General features: G+C 36.7%; 1 protein-coding gene across 1 annotated transcript in view; it reads left to right on the forward strand.

Moving 5' to 3' along the window:
- LOC130582073 (bridge-like lipid transfer protein family member 1) overlaps positions 1-12,398 on the forward strand; it is a 72,467-nt gene that overhangs the window by 21,630 nt on the left and 38,439 nt on the right. The window contains exons 11-22 of the mRNA XM_057380561.1: positions 890-1,046; positions 1,800-1,878; positions 2,169-2,260; positions 3,100-3,217; positions 3,990-4,145; positions 4,563-4,660; positions 5,630-5,808; positions 5,951-6,057; positions 8,116-8,324; positions 10,704-10,931; positions 11,490-11,627; positions 11,892-12,068. Of these exons, the coding sequence (XP_057236544.1) occupies positions 890-1,046; positions 1,800-1,878; positions 2,169-2,260; positions 3,100-3,217; positions 3,990-4,145; positions 4,563-4,660; positions 5,630-5,808; positions 5,951-6,057; positions 8,116-8,324; positions 10,704-10,931; positions 11,490-11,627; positions 11,892-12,068 (1,738 nt within the window). The remainder of the gene's footprint in view (positions 1-889; positions 1,047-1,799; positions 1,879-2,168; positions 2,261-3,099; positions 3,218-3,989; positions 4,146-4,562; positions 4,661-5,629; positions 5,809-5,950; positions 6,058-8,115; positions 8,325-10,703; positions 10,932-11,489; positions 11,628-11,891; positions 12,069-12,398) is intronic.

A 12,398-nucleotide genomic window follows, 5' to 3' on the forward strand; every position in this document is an offset into this window, starting at 1 on the left:
TGAAACTGTTATGATTTACAGTCTCTCAGGAGTGTGAAGATGGCAGCCCAAAGAGTAGTCATTAGATATGATAGTGCATTTAAGAGAAAATGTCACTTTCTAGAATCCTTTGTTAGAAACATGAGGTCAGCGAATCATTAATGATGCTTTTAATACTCCAAAGGAAGTGTGCTCTATAATGGAATGCTTTTTATAATCTTACCTGGCTCTGCAGAAGGCAGTTTAGTGCACATGCAGWGTGTGTAGAGTTTGTAGATACACACTAGGAACACTTTTGCCTCTTGCTATGGATAGAATATGGAATTTTGCAAACTTTTGAGATGCTACAATGATGATGCTGGGTGCAGGWAAGAGTGACTTYCACCCCTTGGGACCTGTGTAAGCTYTGCTGTCTGTGCTTCATCACTGTGCCTTTCCTGTCGTGTATTTCATGGCATATTCAGCTATAAATCTGAATCMTCTAGAAATGTGGTTTCCATTCTGAGGTCCTCAAGTTTTGTATTTTCTTTWTTTTTGGGCATTACATCAATTATTTATGCACAAACTGAAGAATGAATAGATGATTTCCTAYTATGCTTTTGTAGCAGATTTTGTAAATCAAGGATTAGAAATAAGAAGAAAAACATGGGTTGTTTGCTTTGTGAATTAAAATTTATGGCTTTCATCCAAAAGTAGCTTCTTCATTGACACTTTTGGAGATTTCCATAATGAGTTGGAAGGCTCCCATGGTGAAGATTTTCAACAAACATGCTTCCTTATCACATCCACTGGTTGTCTAAAGACTCAGCTAAAAGGAAAATAGTTAAATRAACCAAGCAAGATGCATGAATATATATACTTATATCTTTTATGATAAAAAAAACAACTTTTTTTTCTTCTTCCCCACTAGGGATTGCTTGTGGAAGTTTTTCTTCCCACCAGATTACCAAGTTATGAAAGTCTCAGAAATTGCTCAGCCTGGGAAACCAAGGCAGATCCTTGCTTTTGAGCTGCGGATGAACATCATTGCAGATGCCACCATTGATTTGCTTTTTACCAAGAACAGGGTAAATAATGAAACCTTATCAAGAAATTAACTTGTCTGCTGTAGTTGCACTATGCTTTTTGGTTGTGCTTAGTTTTACTTGTCTCAGGTGCTCATTACAGAACTGTGGTTTTAAAAGCTGGGAGATTTTTGTCTTAGTCTTTTATAGTTATGAGCAAACCTTTCAAAGAGAAATGTATTCTGAGAGGCAGTGTTTTAAGGTTTATTTAAAGCTTTAAAGTACATCTTAAGCCATGCCAGCTTCTACAGTTTTGGGGATTTATGATCTGGACATCTCCTGTGCAATCTTAAATTATGATGAAGCTCACCATGATGAAGAAACAATTTTTTCTAATTTTGAATGAAGAGATAATATTAGGGGAACAAAACTTGTTATGTGCAAAGACTTTTTCTTTTGCTTGTTGCTTTTCTTATAAATGGGATATAACATCACTTCATTTTACACCTGTTTTACAATTTTGGGGGGGACTGAAAGGGTTAGAAATGAAGTGTTAGAAAAGTGTATTGATCTGTCYTCCCAGGCCTTGGATCAGAGTACCTTATGCTGTTTCTCTCTGTGAACCTCAGTCAGCACTTGTGAATCCTAAAAGTGGTGTTATTTGATATCAATGCATATTGATAGTTCATTAGTGATTTCTCTGAAGGCAAGGACTTAAACCATCAGGTGCCTTAGTCCAGGTGTGGGTAGGGACAGCCAGAGGCATAAATAAACCTRGAAATAATGTTTGGACTGTTTTCCTTTCTTGCAATGCAGGAAACAAATGCTGTCCATGTAAATGTTGGTGCAGGATCCTATTTGGAAATCAATATTCCCATGACAGTMGGTGAAAATGGTGAGTTAAGGCTAAGCCTGATTTGTTTCCCCAATGTTTTTCCTGAACAATTATGTTAATTCTTGTGTGTGTGAATATCTTTTAGTGCTTTTCCTCTGTAATCTTGAGATGTATAATCTTGTGTAAAGGAACAAAAATACTTCCTTATACAGTTCACAATTAAGATATTGAGGCATGTATCCATCAGGGTATTTCTTGTTAGTAGACTGCTGAAATCACTGGTGAAAATTATTTAAATATTGGTCTAGTTCCTGTGTCTGAATGATGATTTCATAACTTTTGTTGTCCAGGCTATTCACCCACAATTAAAGGGCAGCTCCTCCATGTGGATGCCACCAGCAGTATGCAGTACAGGACTCTTTTGGAAGCAGAAATGCTGGCTGTAAGTTTGCATTAATAAGAACAAAGCTTCCATTTCTAGGGGATTTTTAATAAATAACTTACTTATTTTTCTGTGGAACAGTCTTTAGTTTCTTAATACAGGAAAATGTCTTTTGCAAGACCTTAATGTATAAGGAATCTACCTATACACACATAATTGTGCATGTGTGTAACCTTTAATGACTTAAAAAGCACTAACTTGGTGTATAAATTATGTATTTACAAATGTTGCCTCATTTGCTATGAAGCCATGTATTCATACAGGCTTTACCTTATTAAATGATTGCACTTTTTTTGCTGCACAGTATGTGTGCACAAGCACTTAAAAATACTTGTGTGCTTTAACTACTTGAGACAGATTTAACCCTGCATTATTCTTCTGTTTGCCTGGTATTTCACTTCTGCAGTGCTGTAATTCTGTATATTACCCTTCTTACTGTTTTCTTTAATGACCTTGTTACAGTGGTGTTTTTAATGTCTGAATTAGAGCAATATCTCAAGGGTTGAAAAATACTCTGTTCTGGGCGATTTTCCTCTGGTGTTTTGTCAAAAGTGATGCTTTTGATGCAAACTTTGGTTTTTAAATAGCTGCAGCAGCAGATGTATCACAAACTCAGGGTATACCTTTCCAGATAAATGAATACACTAACACTTGACCTTCAAACACAGAAGGAGACAGAGAGATTAAATTATTAAGGAACTGGAAGTACCTTCTGTTCATCCCAGCAGGAGAAGAGTTTTAATTATTCAGCAGGGTACATATGTGAAAACTGCTGAGATACAGGGTCAGGCACTGTCATCTTTTCAGGTAATCCTGATGCTTTAATATCTTGTTCACAGTTCCATATTAATGCCAGCTATCCCCGGATATGGAACATGCCACAGACRTGGCAGTGCGAGCTGGAGGTTTATAAAGCAACCTATCATTTCATCTTTGCTCAGAAGAGCTTCTTTACAGGTAACCTCTTTACTAAATCAGTTACATGTCAAATTAAATATTCTTTCTTTGGGATTTCTTTTCAAATTTTGCCAAGTTATGCAAGGTCARGTTCTCTGATTTCATGTATTTAGGGCAACAAATTGTTTCTGAGGACAAAGWTCTTGATGTCTACAAAATGTCTAAGTATGTGATATTCTTATATTTGAGTAGAGATACAAATAATTAAATTTTCTAATATCTATATAAATTTGATTTGCAGTTATATTAAGTGGTCCTAAATTKATTTCTTATTAAAAATCTTATCACAGCTACCAATTTGCTTAATATTTGTCACCCATTATGTTGATTTCTCTGATCCCTCTCTTTGCTTGGCTGATTTTCAACTACTTGGGCTCTGGGTTGTGTCCCTGTGGCTGACAGATGATGAGGAAAAGTAATTTGCTCCTTAGGATTCTGGCTGTGATGATGATGGCAATGCAAGGTGATACAGCACCACCCAACTGTTGCTGCAAGTTCCAGCTGCAGTCATGGACAGAGTACAGCACCATCACTGTGCTGCTGCCTGGGCTAATTAGCCCTGCTGGGAGGAAGGTTTAATTAGTGCAGGCATAGTGCCATGCTAATAAAGTTATCCACTGAGTGAGGCCAGAGCCATTGTCTGTGCAGTGCCAGAGTACCCAGTGTAACCTGCTGCTGTGGTCAGAGCAAACATGAACTTCTCCAGCACTAAAATCTTAAGAAATCACCTGATTGCTACTAACTCACTTTTTATTACTTGGTGTGGCTTTAGATTTGATCCAAGACTGGGCCAGTGACAGTGCACCTGATATTTTTTCATTTGTTCCATACATGTGGAACTTCAAAGTCATGTTCCATCAGTTTGAGATGATTTGGGCAGCAAATCAGCACAACTGGATCGACTGTTCCACCAAACAACAGGAGAATGGTGAGATCACTTTTTTAATTTGGAAGAAGTAGGACATATTACAAAAATTATCCACAAAATGTAGTGTATATATTTATAGATATAGACAGAAAGTACTAGAATTACACCCAAAACCTGGTGTGTGAAGGAAACCTCCAGATGTAAGTTATAGTTATTTTTATTGTTTACCTGCAATTTCCTTGTGCTAAGTACAGCATCTTTCTAGAAGGAACAAACTGTAGGCAGTAAATACTTTCAGAATAATTGATTACAGTAATTTATTATTTGAAGTACACTGTAGTTAAAATGGCAATTTTCTGTGTCATAAGTTGTTTAATATTTTTTTAATTATTTCTACCTGCATGTTTGATATTTCATCGAAGAACAAAATAGGGAGTAATTTTGACAAATTTGTTTGTTTTTCCTTTTCCCTCCCAGTTTATCTAGCAGCTTGTGGAGAAACCCTGAACATTGTTTTTTCTCTGCCTTTCACTGACTTTGTTCCAACCACATGCAATACTAGATTCTCCTTAAGGGTAAGTTCTTATGTCTTCTAAATGTGAGACAGCTTCACTACCTTCTTGAATCAGGAAATTTTGAATTAACTCTTTCCTGAAAGAAAAAATACTGTTTTTCTCGTCCAGTTCACAGAATTTTTCTTTAAGTAATCCAGAGGTAAATGGTTTTGATTTGCTTGTGTGAAGCATTTAATCATGTTTCAATTTATATATACACAAAAATAAAAATATTTCTTAAAAATACATACATGCATATGCCTCACACAAACATACAGATACACACTTAGTATATATATTTATTATATGTACACTTAGACTGTGTCTCTGTGTATATTTTATCACTTGGAATTCTGTTGCTTTTTGTTTAGGAAATGTGGAAATCTTGTGTATGTTCAAAGATAGAATCAAATTCAGTGATAGTTACCCCCAAACCATTTTGGAAAGCCATCTTCCAGATTTTAAGAGGTTTTATAGAATAGAAAATGTTCACAAAGTGTTTTTAACAGATGCAGATAATTCTTTGGAAGACTGTACTTCTTGTCTTCCCTCAAATAGAAACTGTCTACTGCTGCTAAAAATAAAAAACTAGTTGATGGTGATGTTRCTAAATTGGTATAATTTGATAGCAAAAAAGCAATGTTTTACAGGTCTCTTTCTTTCAAAGTTTTTTAKTTGAGCTGTAGGGTAACCTTGGTTCACTTATTTAAATTCTGCAGTACGGTTGGAACAACAGAGCAGGAATCATTACAAACTGTGTTCCTATGTTTTATTGCTCTGGTGTGTTGTTATGTGCAAGTTACTGGACTTGTAAACATTCAGAACTATTGAGCTCTTGGGATTGTATTAAAACTTGGTGGGAAAACAGATTTCTTGTCTAACTTGGCCTGTCAGGTGAAGATGCTGGCACATACAAAAATGAAAATAGCATGAGCATTATGCATAAAGTGAATGCAAATTAACTTTTCCATTGTTAATATTCGATTTTAGGGAGAAGATGTTGATCTTCATTTGTATCTACCAGATTGTCATCCTAGTAAATATTCCCTTTTTATGCTGGTAAAAGATTGTCAGCCCAATAAAATAAGTCCTGAGTCCTGTATTTCTGCAGAATGCCAAAGCAGTCAGAAAACGGGCAAACCCAAGTGGAGGAACATTACTCAAGAAGAGTGAGTTTTATTGAGATATATATTTATGACTTTATATTGGCTCTTTATTTACTTTGTGATTCATGAACTTCTCAGTCTGCCTTAGAGATAGTTAATGGAAGTATTGTATCTGAAATAAAARTGTGATGTTTCCTTTTGAAAGGGCTGGATGGGTTGAATGCTGGACAGTCCCGAGTGTTGTGTTTACAATTGACTACTCCTGGCAYCCAATTTATCCTCAGAAGGCAGATGAGCAGTTAAAACAATCCTGTAAGTGTCACTACCTTTGTCTTGTTAGCATGGTTSATTTGGGAAGCTGCTGGGACTTTGAATGACACTGCTTCAATCTGCAGAGATGAACTTGGAACTGAACTGCTGGTTTGTGTCTCAAGGGAATGTGCTGATCATTAGAATGCACTGGCTTTGATTGAAAACCTGACAGAATTCYATGCTGCTACATTTCAGTGTGTCCCAGTTCCTCGTGTAAAAAAGGATACTGTCTGCAGTTGACTTCTCCTTGTCCTTAACAAAGTGGATCTCTTAAATAGGTTGTTGAACAAGATAAAATATCACTTGGTATATTAAACATCACTGCATTAAACAAGAAGTACAATATTTTTGGCCATATCATGTTCTTTAGCTTTTCTAAGATTCTTTTTTCTCAATTCTTTTTTTCCCTTTGGATGTTGTGGTGTCATCTTTAGATTTAAATGTTTGAATACATTGTATATGAAATGTAATAATATTGTCTTCCCTTTATGGATATCAAAYTCAGATTTCACTATTCAAGTGAGCCATGGCCATCAGAAATTAGTATTAGAGTGGTCAATCTAACACTAATACCTAAGAATGTTTTTAAACTGCTTAAATATTTCTAAATAACAAATATCCTATGAGTAGGTGCTTGCAAAAATAAACATAGAGATAAATATAAAAGTAAGTTAACTTAAATGCAGAGGGAGTGATGCAGGAAGTTACGGGGTTACATRAAACTCTTTTGGGTTGAGATGCTAGAAGCAGAACTGATGGAGGAAGGGTGTTAGAAGAATAATGAGGGCTAATTAGAAAGGGCCACAATCAGCAGGTGTTAGAAGACATGCTGGATAGCATTTTTATGGTTTGAGTTCCAGCAATTCACATCTAAAAGTACTCAGATTTTAGAGGATGAAGCAGAAAAGGTAAGATTGATTTTGCAGATGTTCATGGAGTGCTCTTGTGAGACTGTCAGCTGGTGTCAAATGTGCATTCTTCCCATCCTGAGAACATTTACTTGTAATTGTAGCAATTGAAACTTGCATTTGGAAGTTTGTACATACAAAGGTAATTCATCTGCAGCTTCCTTCAGTGAATAATTCAGTGCAGTCCACTTCTCTTGTACTCCGTGGTGCTGATGGAATGTGTTTGTTGCAGTAGCAACATCAGTATTTTATTTTGAGTCAGTCCATAAAACTCTGAGAAATATGTTGCAGTACAAAAAATGTAGTTTCAATAAAAGTGGTCACCTCACTGCAGCATTTGGCTGATTTATAACTCATAACATAATGCAAGTACTGAGCAAGAACTGCAGACAATAATGGCGAGTTCAAGCCTTGGAGGTTTCTGGCTGCAGGTGTCTGGTTCTGTAAGTGCCAGTTCATCCTGTTCAACTGCCACCTGTAATCTCCCTCCARCTGGAGCATCAATTTTTGATGGTTTTCCCACAGAGGTCTCTACTGCCCAGCAATCACTTCACATCCCCTAAACACTTCCAGTTACTCACTTCATTCTTGTGCCTTTCCTCATTTAAAAAACACAATTTTTGGGCTTTGTTGGTCCTAACTCCAACTAGAAAGAAGGGGTAAGAAATAAGGTTTGAGTTTTGTTACTGGAGTGATCGAGTTGCTGCAGATGAAATTTTGGCCTACATATCTACTAGTTCAGAGTAGATTTTTAGTACAACTTTTGCACTTTGCATGTTTCTTCTCTTTTGTTTATTCTAGAGTAGCTGTGTGGTTGTGGGAAATCTGCTCTGCTGCAATGGAAGCATGTCTCTGTTTAACTTCAAAAGCAAGATAAATACACGGAATACTTTTTTTCAGAACTTGAGGGATTGTTTTTCTCTTGCATAATTAACATTGACTAAAATATTCTCTATTTTCTTGTCTTCCCATRGTTACTGGAGATGAGAAACCAGTTCTGTAGCACAGGCATGTTAATGTAATTATATTGTCCAAGTTAGATAGCTGCCATTAGTTGTATATTTATTACATATTCCTGTTTTACTGGATTTTGTCCACCACAAACCTAACTTGTAATCAAAATCTGTTCTCTACTTATTTTGCTCCCAAGTGTCAGAAATGGAAGAAACAATGTTATCTGTGCTAAGGCCATCGCAGAAAACAACCGACAGTGTGATTTCATCTCCCACAGCTTCCACCCGCCTTCCCCTCGACCCCTCGGAGCTGCCCCCGGATAAGCTCCACGTGGAGCTGGAACTCTCCCCAGATTCCCAGATAACCCTCTATGGACCCTTGCTCAAAGCCTTTCTCTCCATAAAGGTAGGCAGAGGAATGTGACACRTAAAATTTATGGGTGGCCTCTTGTAGGAAAGGGAAATAAACAGTTTTGACATGGAAAATTGGAATTCTGCAGAATATTTGGACATATTTTGGATACCTTTCTTTGTAGGCACTAGCTYTAGTTTAGAAGGACTTTGGTGATAGCTGGGATGAATTAAATTGTTACAGTTTTGTGAAAAGACTTCTTACATGTGTATAGATATATATCTATATTTATCTCCATTTATATCCATATAAACATAACRTCATTTTCGAGAAATACTCTATGTTCTGGACATGTGCAGAAAATTTGTCCTTTGAGTTTTGCAGTAGTAAAATAAAAAATATTCTATGGTTATGAGTAGAGCTTATCTAAACTCCARTTTTTATGCCAAGTTATATCAGAACTCATGCTTTCAGTGTATTTTAAGTTCTGCAGAATGTTGTTTTTCTTAATTAGAGTCCATGACATTTCTGGAGTTAGGATAATGGAGGGGTGTGGGGAAGAACCTAATTTGAAAAACTTCTTCAATAAATGTTGTAAAAGAACTACACATCCTTTTCTTGACATTAATCTCTTATGATTTAGAATGTGTGTTTGTGTTGTTTTTGCTATGTCCTCTATCACTRTTTTTTGGAGCATCTAACTTTAATTTCTTCCCGTCTCCCTCACCCTCCCTCGTGGTGACAAAAGCAAAGGCAGTTGACCATGTCACTTATGTTTGACTAACAGCAAAATGCTTAGGGTTTGGTTGATTTTTGTGGTTGTCTGTATTTTGTGTGTGTCATTTTGTGGTTTTTCTGGGTGGGTTGTTGCTTGTTTTTCTCTGAACATCTATTTCAACTTGTGCAGATCTAGGCTAAGGTAATGCTTCTGGAGGCTGGCATTTTGGAGCAGAGGTTGAAGARTTTTCTGAGACAGGTGATCATTATCAGGACTCACTGAAACAATAATTTTCATAAATTTATATAAGTTACAGCATGTAGCAACARACAGCAGAAAATACTATTTTGTAGTGTATAGACTTTCAAATACACTCATTATTTTTTCATGTTGTCAATAAAATAAATAGGACTTGAATTAGGCCAGTACTGCATCTTGAAGACTTGATTTCTCCTGGTACAGAGGAAACAAACCCATGTTTTAATTGTTTATTGAGCCCTTCTTTTGAAGCCCATAAATTCATGAGGGAGTTCTGGCTTTTCAAGCAAAGCAGAACTTCTTTAGTGCTSTTTGCCTCTGGAGGTAAATGTAAACAGTGCTACATTAGATCCTTGATTCTATAATGATTTCATTTTCTAGGTGCAGATTTCTCAGATGAAATTTAGCTTTTCTATTCTAATTCTCAAGAGAAATTTTAGATTAAAAGCTTGTTTATGAAAATGAGTTTTTATTACTCTTTTTRGCATTTTTGTGGCTCTGTTTAGAACTTCTTGTCCAGCTGGGCTGGGAGCATCTCTTGCAAGATTTCTTGGAGGATTTCTTATGTTTGTTTTCCTGACTTGTGGTTGAAATGTTGTTTTCMGTTTGTTTCCATTGATCTTTTTTTAATACATGGGTTATGGATCCCTGGACACACATTGTCCATGCAGCTTTGTTAAGTCTTCTAATCTTGAGAGTTTTTTTGGTGTAGCACACCCTGCTAAGGCTTTGCTGGCTGGAAATGAATGATTTATAGGTCCTGGCATTCGCAGCACGAGTTGCCAGCAGTGAGCTACTGGAGCTCCTGCCACCCTCTGCTGGGTCTGCCTTATTAAACCTTATCATAAGAAAATTCTTCTTGAGAGTTGAGCTTTTCTTTTAAGGGAGATGTGCCAAATTGCCAGAAATCTGATGGATTTTCTGTTTCCCAGTAGAATTTGGCAGAGTTRCTTTGGCTTTAGGTAATTGAAGAGGATTTGCTTAGAAACAAGGCAGCTTTTAGACCTGAGCAAGAAATCTTTATGAGCTMATATTTTAGAAGCGTGTGTAAGATTTGTAAGCTTGTGAAAAAAGGTTCAGAAAGTTGGATGAGGGTCACTTCCTGCAGGATGTGTTTTGTGTTCTTGTTCTGTTACCTATCACTAAAAGCACAAAATGTGTTTTAAAACGTCAGTAATGACATTTCAGTTACTTGCTTTGTGTGCATCTCAAATAWCAGTACTGTGAGAATTACTGAGCTGCCTTCATTTTCTGCAAAGTACATGGCCTAAATTTGCACATTTAAGCTATCCAGTTTTCATAAAATAAAATTGTGTATGTTCCTTTAGCTATGGATTGTGTTCACACCTCTTGTTTTAGGGAGGACTAACATACAGAAGATTGGATTTGTATTTCAGTTCATTGCCTACATGTTTTTCATTTGTTTTTCTTATGATCATAACAATTCTTTTTCCTAGGAAAATTATTTTGGGGAAGATGATATGTACACTGATTTTGAAGAGGTTATTTCGAGCCCTGTTTTGTCCCTGTCAACATCCTCAAGCTCTGGCTGGACAGCTGTTGGAGTGGAAAATGACAGAAGAGAAAATGAAGGTTCAATCAGGCCTGTTCACCCTCTTACTTTACGCCCGTGGGATATCACTGTGCTTGTTAATTTGTACAAAGTGCATGGGAGATTGCCAGTGGTAAGTACTTTATAATAATAAAAGACTTTTGCTTCTTTTAATTTTTTATATTTTTTGTTTCATATTTTGGACCCACATTTAACTGTCTGGAACATTTAGTTGGTGTGGTGCTTACCAAAATRTGTATATACTCTCTGCTGAAACTGTGGCTATCTAATCAACTTTGAGACATGATTTATTTTGTTTATCTGGGAGGTAGAAGTCGATCATTTTTAATATGTTTGTTATTTGCAGAACTTGATTGATGAGATATTTTCGATTGACCRTTGCTAATTAGCAAAATTGTCTTCTAGTGGTTCAATCTGCTCTGTGCAGCTGCATTCTGAGGGTGCCCCAGGAATAAAGGTCCCAGGATAAAAAATTTGGTTCACCCAAATAGGTTTGAATTGCTTTTWATGTAATTGTTAAAAGGTTTTTCAAGTTGCAAAGGCTTCTGTTTGAGTATCCACTTAGAGGAAAATTGGCATTAATTCCTGCTCACAGGTTTGCAACCAATAGTAAACGCTCAACCATATTATGTATTCTCAGGTTTTCAAACAGATGTGTTTTTCATTTCAGCATTGYAGTCCAGATGGTCCAGAGTGCCCTACAGCTTTCTTGGAGAGATTGTGTTTCGAGATGAAGAAAGGATTTAGAGAAACAATGCTTCAGCTTGTACTGTCTCCAGTGAATTTGTTTCTGAATGACAATTATCAGGTAGTTAGTGTTKGTGTGTCTAAGTTGTCCTGATCTTAAAACTGAATTCTTTTTTGGTAGGAATTTTCCTGTAGTGCAAAGTTTATTGAAACTTGTGAGGCATTAAAGAAAAGAGGTATTAAAGAAAAATCTCATGCTTATTTTGTAAAAATCTTTATTTTTGTTCAGAATTTTTTCATTTTGTCAATAAAACAAATAGGATTAAAATTAAACCAGTACTGCATCTTTCCCAAGAATTGCCTTCCTCTTCCTTGTCCTTGCCAGCGCCCTGCAGTGGATGAAGTGCTCCGGGAGGGTCACATCAGCCTGTCGGGCCTGCAGCTCCGTGCTCAYGCCATGTTTTCTGCAGAAGGGCTGCCCCTGGGCAGTGATACTTTGGAATATGCCTGGCTGATTGATGTGCAGGCTGGAAGCCTCACAGCCAAAGTYACAGCACCACAGGTACCATCTAAAAACCATTCTGAACTGTTGAAGTATGACTCTTCTTCCTTCTAAAACTGGTGTAGCATGGATTTTTGGAAACCACATTATCTCAGCTGAGTTTGGATGCATCTGTGCCTTAAGTAACCTTCATYTTATAGTTTGAAAATCTAATAATTTCTGGAAATGGACAGGAGATGCCAAATGAGCTGTTGTCACAGTCATACTTTAAAGCAGGAGGCAAATGAGATCATTTGTGGGAGTGTAGTATGGACAGRCCTCAGGAGTAGCTGCTYACTGCATAAATTCTGCTGCTTGGTCTCATTGRAACAGAGTTTGATTTCCCAGTAC

Source organism: Malurus melanocephalus, unplaced genomic scaffold (assembly GCF_030028575.1).
Source record: "Malurus melanocephalus ecotype Western Australia unplaced genomic scaffold, MMel_1.1 scaffold_460, whole genome shotgun sequence".
Taxonomy (NCBI): Eukaryota; Metazoa; Chordata; class Aves; order Passeriformes; family Maluridae; genus Malurus; species Malurus melanocephalus.